The sequence below is a fragment of the Monodelphis domestica genome, chromosome 3 (assembly GCF_027887165.1).
Source record: "Monodelphis domestica isolate mMonDom1 chromosome 3, mMonDom1.pri, whole genome shotgun sequence".
Lineage (NCBI taxonomy): Eukaryota > Metazoa > Chordata > Mammalia > Didelphimorphia > Didelphidae > Monodelphis > Monodelphis domestica.
Window position 1 is genome coordinate 272,692,916 of NC_077229.1, and position 20,482 is coordinate 272,713,397.

Below are 20,482 nucleotides of genomic sequence, written 5' to 3' on the forward strand. Positions count from 1 at the left end.
AGAATGGGAAGGGAAGAGGAATATGCGAGGGTTCTGAAGGGAAAGAAATATCAGGGAAAACCATCTCAAATAATTGGGGAACACAAAGAGAAGACTATTGTTCTTAACTCTAGGTTGTCAACTTTGCTATTATCTCTTGTACATTTGTGGATTAACATGGTTTTTGTATTATTTCCTGTAACATCTAGAAGTAGGTAAATGGCAAAAGTACTCTTCTCCATTCATATGCTGTAATATCCAGGTGTGCTCTGGCCAGAACACTTAAAACAACCTGTTGAGAATGAATTCAGTAGAAACCATTGAAGTTTAAAAAAATTTTTTAAAGGAAAGGGGAGAGGTGGCTTACACTTGAACCGTACTCATGTCTGAATTGGTCAAAGGAGGAGCGGATACAGAGTTGAGTAGAATAATATGTTTCTCTCAATGGGGAAATAGGAGGGGAAGGAGTGGAGAGAGTGGGAGAATAAAAGGGGGGATTGAAGAAGGGTTCATTCTAAGCACTCTAAGGATATACAAAAATATCTGTAGCTCTTTTTGAGCTGGCAAAGAATTGGAATCAGAGGGGTTGCCCATCAACTATAGAATGGTTGCCCTAACAAATTTGCATATATAAATGTGATAGGAAACTGTTGTGCTATAAGAAATGATGAAGGGTTTCTGAAAACTGAAATACATTTTTATAATAAATATACTTTTATGATAACTTAAAACATTTTTTATGAGAAATAATGAAGGGAATGGTTTCAGAGAAATCTGGGAAGTTTTATATGACAGAGTGAACAAGAGAACAATTTATACAGTACATTATTGCAAAGATAAAACAACTTTGAAAGACTTAGCAACTTGGGGACAACTAGGTGGCTCAGTGAATTGAGAGCCAGACCTAGAGATGGCAGGTCTTGGGTTCAAATATGACCTCAAAGACTTCTTAGCTGTGTGATCCTGGACAATTCACTCCATTCTAATTGCCTAGTCCTTACCGCTCTTCTGCCTCGGAATCCATACGTGATATAGATTCTAAGATGACAATAAGGAACAATAACTCTTAGAAGCATAATGAGCAACCACAATTTCAAAGGACTAATAATGCAACATGCTACCCTGTGACCACTGAGGAATCAAAGTAAAGTGACTGTCACTCTTCCTTTTGGGGAGCATCAGTATGGGTGGAGGTAGAGACCTAGGTTTGAATGTCATCTCTGAGGCTCTGTATGGAACTCTTTATGTTAGGATTTCAAGTCAGAAGGAAACTTGGAAATCATTTCATGTTTTATGTCTGGAGAGACTGAGTTCAAAACTCTGCTCCGTCCTAGCAGCATGACCTCCACGTTAGTAAATAAGTCAGCACAACTTGTATTTGGACTCTTTTTGACAGTACAGCAACATTACGGTTGCCCCAGGAATAAAATGGGAGTAATTATACTTAATTTGTTCCAGGATTCTCTCACAGTGTGGCTGTGAGTAAAGGCTTTGGAAACCCTTAAGTCTTATACAGATGTTACTATTAACTGGACTGCTGGTTTATACTAGTTTCAAGTCAATTACTCTTAACATAAGTAATATAGTTAAGGACATATATATTAATTGGCTGTTTTAAGTTTAACTAGCCCAGCAGGAGGTTTTATTCTTTTTTAAAAGAATTTATTTATTTAGAATATTTTTCCATGGTTACATGATTTATGTTCTTTCCTTCCCCTCTTCCCTTCCCCCTCCCAGAATTGACAAGCATTTCACTGGGTTATACATGTATCATTGTTCAAAACCTATTTTCATGTTATTCCTATTTGCAGTATCTTTTAATGCCAAAACCCCAATCATATCCCCATCAAAATGAGGTTTTATTCTTGAGGCTAAATAATTGCTGTAATTAATATAATTGTAACTATATACATATTACCTTGCTATTCTTTAAAAATCTGATTTCATTGAGTTAAAGTTTAAATTAATTAAATTATTTCACATACATTATTAGTAGTTAAGCCTACATGGGACAAATGTTCCTGTTGAAAAAACTTGCTTAAAATCAATAGGGGAAAATTTGGCTCAGACACTTCTAGCTGTGTGACCCTGGGCAAGTCACTTGACCCCCATTGCCTTGCCCTTACTGCTCTTCTGCCTTGGAACCAATATACAGTATTGACTCCAAGACAGAAGGTAAGAGTTAAAAAAAAAAAAGAAACAACAGGGGAATTCTAAATAGTTATAAGGAGAAACATATCTGGAGGAGTAAAGAGACTTTTTAAAAAGTTGAGCAATGTCTTTTTCTTTTCTTAAAATTAACTTTTTTTTTTTTTGAGATAGCTAGGTGGTTCAGTAGATTGAGAGTCAAACCAAGAGACCTGGGTCCTGGGTTCAAATCTAGACTCAGACATTTCCTAGCTAGTGACTCTGGGGAAGTCATTTAACCCCTAGTGCCTACCCCATACTCCTCTTATGCCTTGGAACCAATATACAATATTGCTTCTAAGACAGAAGGTAAGGGTTTTAAAATAAATAAAAATTATGTTTTTAAAACCAGCCAAAAAACTGCCTTCTCTTCCTCTATTCCCCAAATTTAAAATGAAAACAAACAAATAAATAAATGTATAATCAAGCAAAAAATTCACATTAACCTGTTATATATATAAATATGTATATACATGTATATATAAACACACACATAAATGTCTCATTCTGCACTGAGTTCTTTACATCTCAGGAGATGGGTAGCATATTTCATCATTAGCCCTCTAGAATTGTGGTTGGTAATTACACTAATTAGAGTTCTTAATGCTTTCCAAATTATTTGTCTTTATGATATGGTAAAAATTATATAAATCATTCTCTTGGTTCTATTCACTTTGTTATATATCAGTTCAAACTAGTCTCTCCAGTATTCTCTGAAACCATCATTTAATTTGATTAATAACAAATTTCCACATAAGTTTTCTAAAGTTATATGATCTAAATTGTCTCTCTCCCTTCTTCCCTCCCCCCTCCTGGAGATTACAAGCAATTCGATCTGGGTTATACATGTCCCTTCATCATTGCTTATGGCACAATAGTATCCCATCACATTTACATATAACTTGTTTAACCATTCTTTCCCTGATTCATAGGCACTTTCTCAGATTCCAATTCTTTGCCAACTCAAAAAGAGCTATAAAATTTTTTTACATCCTTAGAGCTTGTTATGCCTAGAACTAACTCTTCCCTTAACTTACCTTTCCTCTAGTTCTTTTTTCCCTTCAAACTCCTTTCTCCCCTATTTCACTACTACAAGAAATATATTTCTATATTCCACTGTGTGCATTCTTTCCTGTTTGACCAGTTCAGAGGTTCAAATGTCAGCCAAGTCTTCCTTTCCTTCCTCCTTATTTGTATAGACTTCTATTTGTGTACTCCAATTATGTGAGATAATTTCCCCTAACCTCTCTTTCCCTTCTCCATTTCGTACGTTCTTTCTCTCTTTCTATTCAAAATCAAGATGTAACAGAAATACTCTCTGACCTTTTTTCTAAATAGATTCTCTTTGTGACCCCAACTGATGATGGGAGAGAGGATACATTTTGCCTCCTGGTTCTTTGAAATCAGGGCAGTTTTCCTTATAAAATTTCATAAAATATTATTTTAAGACTTATTTTGATCAGAGTATTCAAGTAGTCCAATTATTCTTAATTTTTTTATCCTCATTCTTTTTCCAAGTCAGTTGTCTTGATTATTAGAAATCATATATTTTCTTCTATTTTTTCAGTTAAAAATTTTAAAATTTTAATATTTCTTCTTGTCTCATGATATTATTGGCTTGTATTTGGCTCATTCTAATTTTCATGAAGTTTGTTGCTTGGATGAGATTTTGTACTTCTTGTCCAAGAACTTCATTCCCATTTCCAATTCTTTTTCTTAAAGTTCTTATTTATTTTTCATTTTTTTCTCTAGCACTCTCATTTCATTTATAAAAACATGTTAAACTCTTTTCAAAACTCTTTCTAACTTGTTAAACACTTCATCTCTTCCAGGAATTGGAAGCTGAATAGTTGAACCTATGCCCAAGCAATGTTTTTCTTTGTGGCTTTGACTGTAAATGTCTTATAGTTATTTTCTTCTAGGCTTGGGTCTTGAGCATCCTTGCAACCATAACAGCTTTTTCTATTGGGATTCTGTTTTGCTTACTCACTCTTCCAACTTATTTTTTTAAATTTTGAACTTTTTTTTTTGTTAGGGCTAGGCTATTTACAATTTTAGAAGGACTATCTAGGCTGCCTGGATGCTTTGTTCTTGGAATATTTAATTCCTGGGTCTCAGGGACAGCTCAACTCAGGCTGGAGACCTGGAAGCTTTCAGTGCTCCTAAATTTTTTGATCCATAGCAAAATCAGATAAATGGCCCCTCCCTGCTCTGAGCTATACCAAGTTCCTAACTTGGGTTTGTGTCTTAGCTGCTACTGGTCACCTAGAAAGCTCAGTTGATTCAGAAGGTCAGAAATATAAGCTTCCTTTTGGTCTGGAATTCCTGACCTGTGTAAGAGGAGATTTTAACAGAGTGGAAATGGAACACAGCAAGAGGCATGAGTGACAGACTGAGCAGTTGGAATATTGGAGAGAGGGGGCTTCTGGGAAGGAAACCACCAAGCAAGGGGTTCGGTTCTGAGCCTTGGACTGGAAACAACTTTTTCCTGATCTCTGGATTTGAATCCCATCAAATCTCCTGAAGATTTCCCAATTGAACTCAATGCCCTTATTGTCTATGAACTGATCCTGCTCTCTGCCATATCAAGATCCGAATGGACTGATTAGACATTTCAGGTTTGTCCATGAGGGATTCTCCCTGGAGGGTGGGCTGAGTCAGTCCTGAAGACAAAACTCCTTCCTCTGGGTCAGCTATATCTTAAAGACTAATACAAATATTTTAACATTAGTTCAGGATAGCCATCATAGGAGAATAAGAAATCAGTTAAGGGTTTCTGGCTGATCCCGGCTGTTGGCCAAAAGTTGGAGGACTCACCTATAGACTGGGCATGTAGCATGGGGACTCCTGTCTGACCTCTTACCTATCCCCATTATAACTATCCTTTCCAAAATAAAAGGTGTTTGTTCAGACAATAGCAGCCTGATCATTTAAGAGAAGAAAGAGGGTAGACTCTAAATGATCTCCCTAGTGCAAACATCAACAACATGGAAATACGTTTTGATCAAGGTCACATGTAAAACCCAGTGGAATTGTGCATCAGCTACAGGAAGGGTGGGGGGAGGGAAGGGAGGGAAAGAATATGATTCTTGTAACCAAGGAATAATGTTCTAAATTGACTAATCAAATAAAATTTTCCAAAAAAAAAAGAGAAGAAAGAGAGTTGGAGGATTTAGGTTTGATCTGGGGATGGGGGGGAATCCCTGTTAGAGTCAGGTACTGCAAAGCCCTGATTAGAATATTATTGATCTCCCTCCAACAAGGATTTTTTTTTGTTTTGTTTTTTGTTTTTTTAACCAGAAGGGTCTTCCAGAAAGATTAGGTTTCACAAAATTTCCTAATCACCTGTCAATCTCCATTCCTGTGGTGTGCCCTATTCTGTTAAGACCTGCCTTATTTGTGTCATCATCTTATTTGAAGGGACTGAGGGCAGCCATCAGCTCTCTGTCAAGCCAAGGTTCTTCCCAGTGGTTCTCCTCATTTCCCTTTTAACACCTGGTTATTTCTCTGCACACTTCAGACTTTGTTCTAGAAAGCTAGAACAAAGAAAGACCTTGCTCTGCTCCTGGGGGTCCAACCTACATTGCTGATGAACTTGCTCCATGCTCAGTTTACAAGTTAGATCTCCTCATCCTGGAGAGCCACCTCTAGATACAGACCCCCTCCTCCACCTGCCCAAGATCTGTGACTTGGAACTTGATAGTAACAAACATCAACGGATATGTGGTTCCTGTATGCTACAAAGATTCAGGCTCTTCTGTGGTAGATCTAGGAACTTTTCTTGTCTGAGTGCACAGCCTCCTCTGCATCCTGCAATGAATATCCTGTGGAGTACACTTCTGGCCAGACCCTGTTTCTGCAGAACTTTCTTTAAAAATTTTTTTTAACTTTTTTCCAATTATATACAATTTTCAAAATGCATTTTCCAAAAATTTTTTTCCAAAAATTTTGAGTTCCAAATTCTCTCCCTCCCTCTACCCCCTTCACTCCCTGAGATGGCAAGCAAATTTAATCTAGGCCCTACATGTAGGATCATTCTGCGTAATTTTCTGTCTATCTCCTACTGTGATTTTTTTCTTGTACAGCCTAAACAGGACTCAACCTATTGCATTTTCTAGATCTGTTTGGAGGAGTTTGGAGGTCGAGGTCACTGTTTTTCTCCCCCAGGCTACCCCATTATGTTGGCTCTACCTCAAGCTATGGGAATGTCTTAATTTTTTAAATGTTTCAATTTATGACCACTAGTTCCCTTTTTTCATCTTCACATTTTTGAGAAGTAGGTCTTTTATAGTGATATTTGAAGCCAAGGGGAGGGACCACATTTTGTAACCTATGCCTAATGTTTGAGAAAGCAATTTAGAAATCCAGATAAGAAGGTAGAAAATGTAGAAATCCTTGAATATAAGGACCGTAGAGGTAAGATATGAACAGAAAGTTCTAAAACTATTCATTGCAGTAATATGAGAAAAACCACACAATTGTAGCCTTTCGGAGGAAGAAGGGACACAAGCAATCCATTACCCAAAAAGTAATCCTCATTCCAACACTCCCCCAAAGTGATCACTGAATCACCTGAACACTTCCAGGGAAAAGGAACCTACTGCCTCTCATGACAGCCCGTTCCATCATGCCTAAGAATAACAAGCAAATTGGCTTATACAGCCACTGTTAGAATCCCAGGGCGTAAAAGAACAGTCAATAGTTGGGGTTTCCCAAATAAAGTTCCATTTTGTAATAATAAATATATATGTTTGAATTTTTAGAGAGGCTTAAAAATTAAGTGTCATTTGCTAAGGGGAAAATGTTTTGTGGAATGTGAAACACTCAAGAAATTATTTTAGAAGATGATCAGTCAGGTACTATAATTATGCCAAGTCATCTTAAGCTATAGGTCCTTTACTTATATAACTTAAATCTATAAATATAATCATTTAGGGGGTTTAAAATTTTAATAGCTTGAAAATGCACTAAGACTTTTTTTTTAAACCTTACCTTCTGTCTTAGAACCAATATTGTTTCTAAGTCAGAAGAGTGATTAGGGCTAGGCAATGGAGGTTTAGTGACTTGCCCAGGATCACACAGAGAGGAAGTGTCCGAGGCCAAATTTGAACCCAGGACCTCTCATCTCTGGGCCTGGCTCTCAACCCACTGAGCCACCCAGGAGCTCCCTGCACTAAGACTTTGGGGACCTCCCATATATCACATACACAGGTAAACTCTGCAGCTGATCTCTAAGCTCCTTGAATTAAAGGACAGATGAAAGAGCAAAGGGAAGGGAGAAAGAAAGATGAATTTTCATTAGCTAAAAAAATTAATTAAAAAAAAAAGAACAAATAAGCTTTCCTGTCAGTTACATAACTTTTAAACTTTTTCATCCACAAAATAATTAATTCTTTGGCAAAATTCCTTCTTATACTATTCTTGAGGAAAAAAAAACCCAATTAGGAATGTTTTCCTTCTAATCTCATTTTTATAGTTCAAATGCACAACCTTCTAATATTTAAAGAATTTTAATGTCATCCTGCCTGGGGTGCCTCAAGATTCTTCTCATAGTTAAAAAGAAAGGGAAAAACCTTACTGAAAGGAATCTTATGTGGAAAAGATCCATCATGGCAAGAGACATTCTGTGCCAAGATACTGTATGAGGACAATATAATCAGTTCAAAGAACAGTGTATTTTTCAAGGAAGAAATGCAATAAAAATGCAAATAGGTAAAACCACCAAAGGTCATATCTTTCCCTTGACCTGAACACAACAGAGGTTTAATGAAATTATAAAACTCTAAAAGAAAAATGTAGCAATCAATGCTGATATGCTCTATGGGTCTATCTGGTTCCTGTTTATTGTAATGTTCTTTTTATCATTCAAAACACCAAAATGCTTTAAAAATATTGTGATGTCCAAAGCATATGATTTTTCACTTTAGTTTATTTGGGGGTTTGGTTTTATATGATTATTCTCTTACAAAATGAATAATATGGGAACATGTTTTACAAGATAATACATATATAACCCAGATTGAATTGCTTGTCAGTTCTGGGAAGGGAGGGAGGGAGACAATTTGAAGTAGATAACTTTGGAAAACTTATGTGGAGATTTGTTATTGGTAAGTAATTGGTAAAATAAGATATCTTTATAATAAAAAAATTGTGATATCATCATTTACTTATTTTCTGGAAATGAAGACCATTTTGAAGATGGTTCATTTATATATATATATATATATTTTTTTTTTTAATTTTAAACATTATTTTATTTGGTCATTTCCAAACATTATTCACTGGAAACAAAGATCATTTTCTTTTCCTCCCCTCCCCCCCTTTCCCTCTCCCATAGCTGACGCACGATTCCACTGGTTATCGCATGTGTTCTTGACTCGAACCCATTTCCCTGTTGTTGGTATTTGCATTAGAGTGTTCATTTAGAGTCTCTCCTCAGTCGTATCCCCTCAACCCCTGTAGTCAAGCAGTTGCTTTTCATTGGTGTTTTTACTCCCACAGGGTTCATTTATATTTTAAAAGAAATTAAACTCACCATGACGGGGAGAGAATACATCATCCACAGAATTTAGGCAAAGCACAGGAATTCCTACTGACTTCAACCTTCGATTTGGACTAGCATCAGTGTAATAATCATCAATAGAACGGTATCCAAACATAACTGAAGTAAATCGTTTATCAAACTCTCTGATGGATTTTGCCTGAAGAAACAAAAATCAAATAAATGACACCTAATTTTAAAAATCAAAACATTAAATAAAATTGACATAAGATTTCTCATACCTTCATGACATGATCCATGTCAATTTGTTTCACAAACATATGTCGATGCCTAGAAACAAATAATTGCAAAAGAAAAAATAAAGACCATTCCCACCTTATACCTTAACTAAAGCACTTTATAAACTAGCTGAGCAAGAAAATGTTAACATTTGAACCTATAAAATATAACAAGAATTACCCAAGATAAAAACAGAATTCAACTCTTTGGATACATTTCACTTAAATAATTACTGAGCTAAGGACATTTACATAATTAATCTGAAAAACTGAAGTAATTTAAAGAGCTAAATATTTGTCATGGGTAAAAAACAGACTGCAGCATATTACCACCAACAATGATTTGTGTGGAAGAACTTTTTAAAAGACATCTAAGAAATATAGGGCCTGTCAAGTAACAAAAGCCAGAAATAGCATAGAAGACCTAGAGGAAAGCCTCTACCATGTGGCAGAGACCTCCCTCCGGAGGGCACCCATTTGGATAAAAGTCTCATAGTAACTGAAGACATGGACAGATTATAATTTGCATAAATGAAATGAGTACTCACATCAATGCCATGATAGTCTCACTGAAAAAAAAAAAGTACTTAAAAATACATTCAGGTTTCCTTACCCAATCAGCTCTTAAATTACTTTTGGCTGGCTGTTTTCCATCTTGGTTGTTTAACTCATTAGTAGTACTAATCCCAAAAGAACTTGTTGCCAAATTTTCAAAATTTCAGGTCAAATTTTGGGCAGCTATAGTTTTCTCTGAGTACTTCTCTTAAAGATAAGAAATGGCTTTATTTTGTGATTAAAGCTAATAACTCTCTGGGATTAATTTTCTCCAACTGTAAAGTTTAAAAGTTTGAACATAATGATTTCTAAGATTTCTTTAGTTCTAACATTCTGTGGCTTAAGGAACAAAATTTTTTGATGCTTTAGAAAAACAAATTGTGTTCATGTGACTTAAAATATGAATCAAAGCTAAGCTTATAGAAAAAATATAAAAATCATTTCTAAGATTCCTTTAGTTCTAATATTCTGTGACTTAAAGAATAAAATTTTTTGATCCTTTAGCAAAACAAATCATGCTCATTTGGCTTAAAATATAAATCAAAATTAAGCCTAGTAGAAAACATATGTAAATGTACTTCGAAAAACCAAAGCACCAGATGACAAAAAATAATAATGGAGAAGTTTAAGAGACCAAAGGACTAACGATTCTTAAGGGCAAATGACTCAAAACTTACTACAATGTTTAACTTCGACATTTCAGAGTCCAGTTTAGGGATGATAATTACTGAGCCTGTATAAATATTTAACACCTAACTTGAGTAGGAAGTGACTTGGCACTCACTCAGGGAAAGCAATAAATTGAAAATTAGAAGACTTAAAAAAATCACAACAGAATATTCTTTTTCACTTTTTAATTTGAAGAGATAACTCACTTGTTAACAGAAGATTGTAGACAGGTTGTCAAATAGTAGTTAAAAAGCAGCCAGTTAAGTGGTTTCTCCAATGACTCTGCACAAGCAAAAGTATTCCAGCCAACAGAAAATGTTGCAGCTGCCATCAAAGGAGTTTTGGTACCAATTTTGCCCAGATAATTTAAAAGTAGCATACTAAAACAAGAGGACGAATGACACAATTTAAAATGAATAATTTGCTTAAATGAAATTAAATTATAGCACACAAAGAACAACTTCTTGACCATCTATTGCCAAAGATGTCACAGCAGTTCTAGGAAGATCTTTAGGGAGGAGACTAAGCAATCCAAAAGCAAATTTTGAAGTTTTTCATTTTGGAAAAGCAGAACCACCACTTAGTAACTATCACATTATTTCTTTGTAACCATATAATCACACATCTTGAGCAGAGCAAATAGGATAAGGAATGTAGGGAGGCAGCAGTGTAGAGTGTATGGAGCAATAGTCAAGGAGGCCTGGTTTAGAAATCCTCATCAGACACTTGGGAACTGGGGACCTTTGAGAAAATCAATGAATTTTCAACTATCATTCTGGTACCTGTTACCTCTGTGACCTTGGGCAAATCGCTTAACCTTTCTGATCTTCAGTTTCCTGATCTTTAAAAGGAGGCAGCAGAACCAGATATCCTCTTAAGTCCCTTTTTTTAATCTAGATCCATGATCCAATAGATGATGTACATTAATGTAATCATAGGTCTTGTGGATCAAGATAATAAAGTAAGTTCCAATGTTAAATAGTAAATGATACATTCCAGTTCATTTAGGTCTTGAAACTGTTAAATTTTATATATAAATAATATAATATATTCTAGAATATATCATATTGTGTATCATATTATATGCAATAAAATAGAAAAATAATAAAATAATAAATAATAAATAAACCTAATATAAAAATAAATAGAAATAAAATGATGTATAATATAAAATCTGTATAAATTTTGTATTGTATAAAATTTAAGGGCAAAAATTGTTTTTGTTTTGATATCCCCAATGCCTGACAAAATAAAATGCACCCAGCAGGCATTTTGTAAATATTGCCTGAATTGAGTTAAAAAGAAGAGGAAAAAATTATTCAGTTAGACTTTTGATGATTGAGAAAGAATACAAAATCTTTATGAAATATCTAAAGAAATTCCAGACAGCGTGAGACCTCAGGAGTTTCCATAACCCACAAAATCATCTGCTGACTTCCTACACAATTTGCTTTGGTAATATAAACCCCTGAAAAACTAAAAGTTGATTATAGAGTGTATGACTTGTCTGAGTCTTTGGTTTCTGTTTCCCCTCCCTTTTGGCCATTTTGTGATAGACTATATTACAGATAAACTCAAACCAGTCAAGTGCCGTGCAATGGAAATAGAAGTGGTGGAAAAAGAGATGGAAACTAGTGGCTGCCATAAAGGATTGGGAATTGTGAAGCTGAATGATCAATTCTGTAACTATCTTCAAGTACTACTGACTTATGGTGTTATGTTGAACAAGTCATTTAAATACTGAAACTAGATATATTACTAGGCAGAGTGATGGACTTAAGAGTTAGAAAGACCTGAGTTCATATTCTGCCTCAGATACTTACTAGCTATGTGAGATGGGGAAAATAATCATTTAACCTCTCAGCCTCAAGGTCATCTGTTAAAAAATGAGTATGGTGCAGAAGCCAAGATGGCAGCTTAATAGCAGCAAAAGCTGAAGCCATTCTGAGAATCCTTCTAAGCCAATCTTTAAAAGGGCCTCAAAATGACAGGAGTCAAAAACCAACAGAAAGACTGAGTGAGGGGGCTCTCTCACTGAAGACAATGTGAAAAGTAGCAGAGAGAATTGATAAGGGAGAGCCAGTGACAAAACTGCACACAGAGGAGTGATGGCAGACCCCCCCTCCCCCACCTACTGTGCAAGATTCCAAACCTGGGCATAGGCCAACTTTGGGATCCTGGGACATAGACTACACCAATAAAAGAGCCCCTCAGACCCACCCTATAAAGTTCCAGGCCCTGGCACCAGCCTGTACTGAGGCCCAGAAGTCCACAGCATTGGGCCCTTTCAAGCCTGCACTGAAGTAGTGAACCTAGTCCCACAACAAAGTAGCTCACAGTGCATAGCTCTGCAAGCCAGCAGTATAGGAGGCAGAATCAGCAGCTTTCAGAATTTCCAGTCTACAGGGAAAAAAAAGGGCTGGGAAAATGAGAAACCAGCTCAAGAAACCCCTAACTCACTAAAATTTCTATGGCAACAAAACAAAGCACAGACTCAACAGGGGACAGTTATTGAGATCCAAGCAACCACAAGTAAAACTTCAAAGAAAAATGGAAATTGGTCTTAACCACTAGAAGAATTCAAAATGGAATTCAAAAATCAAATGACAGGTCAAAGAAAAATGGGAAAAAGAAATGAATACTGCAAAAAGAAAATAACAGCATAAAAAGCGAAATTGGCCAATTGGAAAAAGAGGCACAAAAATCCAATGAACAAAAGTTTCTGAAAAAAAAACAACAGAATTGACCTACTGAAAAAAGAGGTTAAAAAAAATATAATGAAGAAAAACATTCAATGAAAAGTAGAATGGACCAAATGGAAAAGGAGGATCAAAAGGTCATGGAAGAACCTCAGCCTTTTCTTTTTTAATCATTTTTCCATGTTTCCATGATATATTTTCTTTCCCTCCCCTTTTCCCTCTCTACTCCCAGAGTGACAAGCAATTCCACTGGGTTAGACAAATGTTATCATTTGATACCTAATTCCATATTAAAGAAATGCAGTCTTTAAAAATTAGAATTGGACAAACAGAAGCTAATGACTTCATGTGTCATCAAGAAACAATAAAACAAAATCAAAAGAATGAAAAAATAGAAGAAAACATGAAATATCTCATTGAAAAAAATAACTGACCTGGAAACTAGATCCAGGAGAGACAATTTAAGAATTATTGAACTACCTCAAAGTAAGGATTAAAAAAAATCTCAGATATCATATTACAAGAAATTATCCAAGAAAACTGCCCTGATATTCTTTTTTTTTTCAAACATTATTCCTTGGTTACAAAAATCATATTCTATTCCTCCCTCCCCTCCCCTACACCTCCCATAGCAGACACGTAATTCCACTGCGTATTACATGTGTGCTTGATCAGAACCTATTTCCATGTTGTTGGTGTTTGCATTAGGATGTTCATTTAGAGTCCACCTCCTTAGCCATATCCCCTTGACCCATGTAATGAAGCAGTTGTTTTACTTTTGTGTTTCTACTCTTACAGTTTTTCCTCTGAATGTGGATAGTGTTCTTTCTCATAAATCCCTCCGTGTTGTTCAGGAGAACTGCATTGCTCCTAATGGAGAAGTCCATTACATTTAATTGTACCACAGTGTATCAGTCTCTGTATACAATGTTTTCCTGGTTCTGCTCCTTTTGCTCTGCATCACTTCCTGGAGGTTGTTCCAGTTCACATGGAATTCCTCCACTTTATTATTCCTTTAGGCACAATAGTATTCCATCACCAACATATACCACAATTTGTTCAGCCATTCCCCAATTGAAGGACTTCCCCTCATTTTCCAATTTTTTGCCACCACAAAGAGCGCAGCTATGAATATTCTTGTACATGTATTTTTCCTTATTATCTCTTTGGGGTACAAATCCAGCAGTGCTATCTGCCCTGATATTCTTGAACAAGAAGGCAAAATGGAAATTGAAAAAATCCACAGATCACCTCCTGCAATAAAACCCCAAATGACAACTCCCAGAAATGTTATGGCCAAGTTCAAGAGTTCCCAAGCCAAGGAGAAAAAATGAGTATATTGATAAAAGATACCTATGTCATACAGTTGTTTTAAGGATTAAATGAAATCTATCTAAAGTACTTTGCAAGCCTTAAATTGCTATATAAATGTTATTATTCTTTCTTCATCTGGAGGAATAAAAGAGGTACTAGATAATCTTGAAAGAACCTTCTAAGAGATTATGAATCCATGAATTTACAGAAAGGTATATAAGAAAGGTAGTCAAGAATTAGTTAGATAATAAAGTCTGTGATCCACTCTTAAAATATAGTGGTGTTCTCTTGGCCTTCATTTTCTGGGAAAAGTGGCCTATAGATTGTTTTTTCTTTTGGGGGGCAGGATTAGACTTATGGGTTTATTAGTAAATAAATTCCTGATAGGAAACTCCCACTTGCAATTCAGATTAGTACCTGCTTAGCAATTTATCATTTTAGAGAGATGCCTGGGGCACTGAACAGCTAAGTAACTTACCCCATCATACATTTTGTGTGTGTGTGTGTGAAAAATCAAGACTTGAATGTAGGTTTTCCTGCCCCTGAGGGGAATAAAAAACCATGTAGTCTCTGCTTACAGTTATATTTATCTTAATTTTCCTGCTTTCTGACTTCAAAAAAATTAGGAAAGTTGGGGCTCTTGCTACTATGTTTAAGGCTCTTCATAACCCATCTCCAACTTACCTTTGTAGACTTAGCTACTAGTACTACATATACTCTGACTGATCTTTTCACTGTTCTTCTATCTTACTTGTATAAAGCTACCTATTTCTCTGCATAAGCTGTTCCTCCTGTCTGGCATGCCATTTCTACTCCCCTAACTGTGTCCTACTCCATCCTTCAAGACCCTGTTAAAGAACTACATGCTTTACTTCCTCCAACCTTTGACCACTCTAGTCCACACTGGCCTATTCCACCTTTGAACACTTTTCCTGAAAACTGTCTGTAACAAAGAGGGCAGAGTTGCCTTTGGAGGCAATGGGTAGACTGGATGACCAGTTGGGACAGATGCATGTGGGGGGTGGTGGTGGTTTTTGAGACCTTGACTCTGAAACTCAGTGATTATTGCTATATACATTCATTCACACTTCCTTTTTCTATTTTAAAAATATTTTTCCCTTCTTCTTTGTTTTATCATTTCTTATCTTCCATAATTCTTCTTTGATGAAAAGGGGAAGAAACCTATCTTAGTGTTGAGGTGCCCCAATATGCTCTGGGTTAGGTCTTGGGGAGAAGGAAGAACTTACTATATAACTGCCAGGGATAAAGTTTGTAATTGATTTGAGAGAATGAGAATGAGACAAATGAGAGAAATGAGCGTGGTATTTCTAATGAGAAAAAAGAGAGAAAAAAAGAGAAAGAAAAGAACATGGTATAAGCCTGGGATGGACAGAGAACTGTGAGACAGATTAGATGAGGAGAATGTAGGGTATGATACCTGATGAGCTACTTATATAAATACCATAATATATCTAGGATTCTGGGTATATCATGATTACTGATCTGGGGAAATTAGGAAGATGATGACAAAACTAGAAGATGACCCTTTTGAATACATATGCTTATCCTGCAGGTCTGAAGTGGAGACGTGATTTAGAAAAAAGAGATGTCCTAAGAAAAGGGCTACATTCATAATCTAATTAACTAGTTAGAGATTCATCTATAAATTCATTGACAATATTACAGATGCATTGTGACATGTAGACATTTGTTTCTCTGGAGCATTTATTTTTTCTTCTATTTAAAAATGTTTTAAAAATATCATTGTCAAAAAATACGCTGATTGTGATTTCCAATTAATTGATTACAAGGAAACTTATTTGATAATTAATATTTTGTTTCTGTGCAAAAACACTTTCATTACAAATAATTATGAAAAGATATAATATTGCACTAAACTCAAAGTTTTCATCATACTATCTGGTTTTTTCCCCGCTTGTCTTGTGGATTTAAAAATTGCTTCTGTGTAAGTAGCTGGGTCCTTTTAATTAAAAAAAAATTTATATTATTGTCACATCTCAATGAGGTCCTCCCTTTCCTTGTGAGGAATGAGATGATATTTGTAAAGCTTCACAGCATGTAGTAGATGCTAAGTAAATGCTTATTCCTTTCCCTTCCCTTCCCCCTATGCAAAGAGCTAACTTTATATAAAGAAGTATAGTTAAAGGGTAAAAAAATCAACATTTTGGTCATATCTGAGAATATATGCCTCAATCTGCACCTGTAATGAACTACCTCTCTTTCAAGAAGAAGGAGCTGCTTCACAGCCAGTCCCCAGTGACCTGATTCTGAATTGATCAGAATTCTAATATCTTTCATTGTTGTTTTCCCTGTGTACATACTTCCTCAGGAATATATTAATAAAGAACCCGTGCCTGGTAATTAATGTAAGGATTTATGATGGTTTATGACTCTTTGCTACATAGAGATTAACAGGTTGTATTTTGAGCATAAGTTCTATGATCTTGCTGTTATAAGTTCAGACTGTAAGAAGGGAATGTAGATGGCATTTGAGTCTCATTCTCACTCTGAGAAACTAATAAGTGAAAGAAAGCAATGCATCATAGACCCACTCCATGTTCTTGGGCACAATTATTCCATGGTATCGAAGAACTCAAAGGGTAGGCAAGTTTCTATTAGCCACAGCAAAAAAAAAAAAAAAAACAAAAGGTGGAATAACCAATAGAGCAAAGATGAACACCCAAGTACCTTCCTAATCCGGAAAGAATTGTGTGTGTGTCCTATGATGAATGAAATCTCCTGGGGAATTGGTTGAATAAGGAATGGGAATTATAAGTGTTAATATGTAGATGAAGATTTCTTTTTAATCCTTACCTTTTGTCTTGGAATCAATACTGTGTACTGGAATCAATACTGTCTATTGGTTCCAAGGCAGAAGAGTGGTAAGGACTAGGCATTGAGGGTCAAGTGACTTGCCCAGGGTCATACAGCTGGGAAGTGTCTGAGGCCAAATTTGAACCTAGGACCTCCCATCTTTAGGCCTGGCTCTCAATCCACTGAGCTACCCAGCTGCCCCCCCTCCCCAATAAGTTAAAATTTCTGAAGAAACTGTGTTTCTTAAAATAAGTAGTAACTATCTAAACCTGGCAAATATCATCTGCAATGGGGATAAGTTAGAAGCCTTCCCAATAAGATCAGAGGTGAAGCAAAGATGCCCATTATCACCTCTATTATTTAATATTGCACACAAAATGCTAGCTTTAACAATTAGAGAAGAAAAAGAAATTGAAGGAATTAAAGTAGGCAATGAGGAAACTAAACTAACATTCTTTGCACATGATATAATGGCATACTTAAAGAATCCTGAAGAATCAACTAAAAAAGTAGTTAAAATGATCAATAACTTTAGCAAAATTGCAGGATACAAAATAAATCCACACAAGTCATCAGCATTTCTATATACTACCAACAAAGTCCAGCAGCAAGAGATAGAGAAATTCCATTTAAAATAACACTAGACAATACCTGGAAATATACTTGCCAAGACAAACACAGAAATTATATGAGCACTTTTCAGACAAATAAAGTCAGATCTAAACAACTGGAAAAAATATTAAATGCTCATAGGTAGGCTGAGCTAATGTAAAAAATGATGCTATTATTGAAATTAATTTATATACTAAACTAACAAAAGTTATTTTATAGAACTAGAAAAAGTAATAAAATTCATCTAGAAGAACAAAAGGTCAAGATTATCAAGGGAATTGATAAAAAATTATGAAGGAATGTGGTCTAGGAGTACCAGATTTCAAACTGTACTATAAAGCAGTTATCATTAAAACAGTCTGGTACTGGATAAGAAATAGAATGGTAGATAAATGGAATAGATTAGATACAAAATATATAGGGATGAATGACCTTAGTAGTCTAGTCGTTAGAAAAACTCAAAGACCTCAGCTTTTGGAATAATAACTCACTATTTGACCAAAATTACTGGGAAAACTAGAACACAGCATGGCATAAACTAGGTATAGACTAACATATCGCACCCTATACCAAGATAAGGTCAAAATGATTGACATAAAGGGGGATGCCATAAGTAAAATATAGGAATATAGAATAGTTACCTAGCAGATCTATGGAAAAGGGAAGAGTTTATGACCAAAGAAGAGATAGAGAACATAACAAGATATAAAATGAGTGACTTTTTGGTATATAAATTAAAAAGTCTGTACAAACAAAACCAATGTAACCAAGATTAGAAGGGAAACAATAAATGGGGGAAATTATAGCAAATTTCTCTGATAAAAGTATTATTTCTTAAATATATAGAGAACTAAGTCAAATTTTTAAGAATACAAGTCATTCCCCAATTGACAGATGGTCAAAGGATATGAACAAGCAATTCTAAGATGAAGAAGTCAAATTTATCAATAATTATATGAAAAAATGTACTAAATCACTCTTGACAGAGAAAGAACTATAGAAGTAGAAACACAGAAGAACAACAACTGCCTGATCACATGGGTTGATGGGGATATAATTGGGGATGTAGACTAAGCGATCACCCTAATGCTAATATTAATAATATGGAAATAGGTCTTGATCAGTGACACATGTAAAACCCAGTGGAACTGCTTGTTGGCTACAGGGAGGGGAGGAGGAGGGGAGAAAAAGAACATGAATCATGTTAGCATGGAAAAATATTCTAAATTAATTAATTAAAAAATTTCAATTAAAAAATAAATCACTCTTGATTAGAGAAATGCAAATTAAAGTAGCTCTGAAGTACTACTTCATACCTATCCAATTGGCCAATATGACAGTAAAGGAAAGTGATTATGTTGGAAGGGATTTTAAAAAATTGGGATACCAATGCATTGTTGGTAGAGTTGCTAACTAACCCAACCATTCTGGAGGGCAATTTGGAACAATGCCCAAAGGGCTATAAAACTGTGTATACCCCTTGATCCTGTAATACCACTACTAAGTCTATATCCCAAGGAGATCACTAAAAAGGGGAAAGGTTCTACTTGTAAAAAAGTATTTATAACTGTTCTTTTTGTGGTGGCAAAAAAATTGGAAATTGAAGTGATGTCCATCAATTGGGGAAAGGCTGAGCAAACTGTGGTATATGATGGTGATGGAACACTATTATGCTATAAGGAATGATGAACACAATGATTTCAGAAAAAGTTGGAAAAACTCCATGAACTGATGCTGAGTGAAATAAGCAGAACCAGGAGAGCTTTATACATAGTAACAGCAATATTTTGGAATGATTAATCATGAAAGAGTCAGCTGCTTTAAGCAATACAATGATCCAGGAAAATTCTGAAGGACTTATAACAAAAAATGATATCTACCTACAGATAGAGAACTGTTAAGAGTCAAAATGCAAATGAAAGCATATCATTTTTCACATAAGTTCAGTTTTTATTTTGGGGTTTGGGTTTCATATGAATATCCTCTTTCAACAATAACCAATATAGAAATATGTTTTACATGATATTACATGTATAACACAGATCAAATTACTTACTATCTCCAGGAGAAGGGAGAGAGGCAATTTGGATCTTATAATTTGGAAAACATATGCTGAAAATTATTATCACATTAATTGGGAAATAAAATATCTTCACAAAAAAAAAAGAAACTATATCTTTTAGCAGGATGGAGATTCAGAATAATCCCTAATTTTCTTGGGGAGAAAGGATGATTTATGACTTGAGATTTAAATCCTGGATTATTTATAATTAAGATAATTTGTTGCTTCCTTGACACCAATCAAGGTTAAGAGGCCAGTGATTTATTAGTTCTTGAGGAGTGGATTTTGATACCACTACTTTCTGGGTAAGAATTCTTCAGGTCCCCATCTAGCCTTAGCTGAGGTGGTTCAATCGAGGCAGAAGGTGGTCCTTCATATAGGATGGATTTTGAGCTGGAAGAGAACTCAGAGGTCATCCATTCTAACCTTTTTTTTTTTTTCAAAGACCAACAGACAACCACCATGAATGCCACACGCTGGAAGGTGGTTCTATGCATACAGCAAGTCCTCAAGAAATGCTTGTTGATTAACCTAGTGTTGGAGTAGAAACTGGTCAGGTTCCACTACATAACCATCTCCTGCATGATCTCACAGATTCTGTTTTACAAAGATATAGGCAATTGCAGCCTTGGGTAATATTCCAAGCTGGTAACAACAGCTAGTATTTGTATTCAGCCTGGAGATACTCAATAGAGTAATGCTTTTGACTGAAGCATTCAAATGAAAAAGTATAACCCTATTTGGTGAACCCACATGGGAATGTGTCACAATGCTAGGCAACAAGAAAGGG

At 35.4% G+C, this 20,482-nt stretch overlaps 1 protein-coding gene and 1 long non-coding RNA gene across 3 annotated transcripts in view; one reads left to right on the forward strand and one right to left on the reverse strand.

Annotated features, from left to right (window-relative positions):
- The window catches only part of ABHD3 (abhydrolase domain containing 3, phospholipase), a 53,244-nt gene that overhangs the window by 4,912 nt on the left and 27,850 nt on the right, over positions 1-20,482 (reverse strand). The window contains exons 6-8 of the mRNA XM_001367082.4: positions 10,377-10,550; positions 8,950-8,998; positions 8,702-8,867 (exon numbers count right to left, since the gene is read on the reverse strand). Coding sequence (XP_001367119.3) covers positions 8,702-8,867; positions 8,950-8,998; positions 10,377-10,550 — 389 coding nt within the window. The remainder of the gene's footprint in view (positions 1-8,701; positions 8,868-8,949; positions 8,999-10,376; positions 10,551-20,482) is intronic.
- Positions 1,019-8,954, forward strand: LOC130458388 (uncharacterized). Of its 2 annotated transcripts, none has more exons than XR_008917686.1 (2): positions 1,019-1,123; positions 8,668-8,954. It is a non-coding gene; the product is annotated as an uncharacterized LOC130458388 (long non-coding RNA). The 2 variants fall into 2 exon arrangements; XR_008917685.1 differs by lacking the exon at positions 1,019-1,123 and adding an exon at positions 4,387-4,784.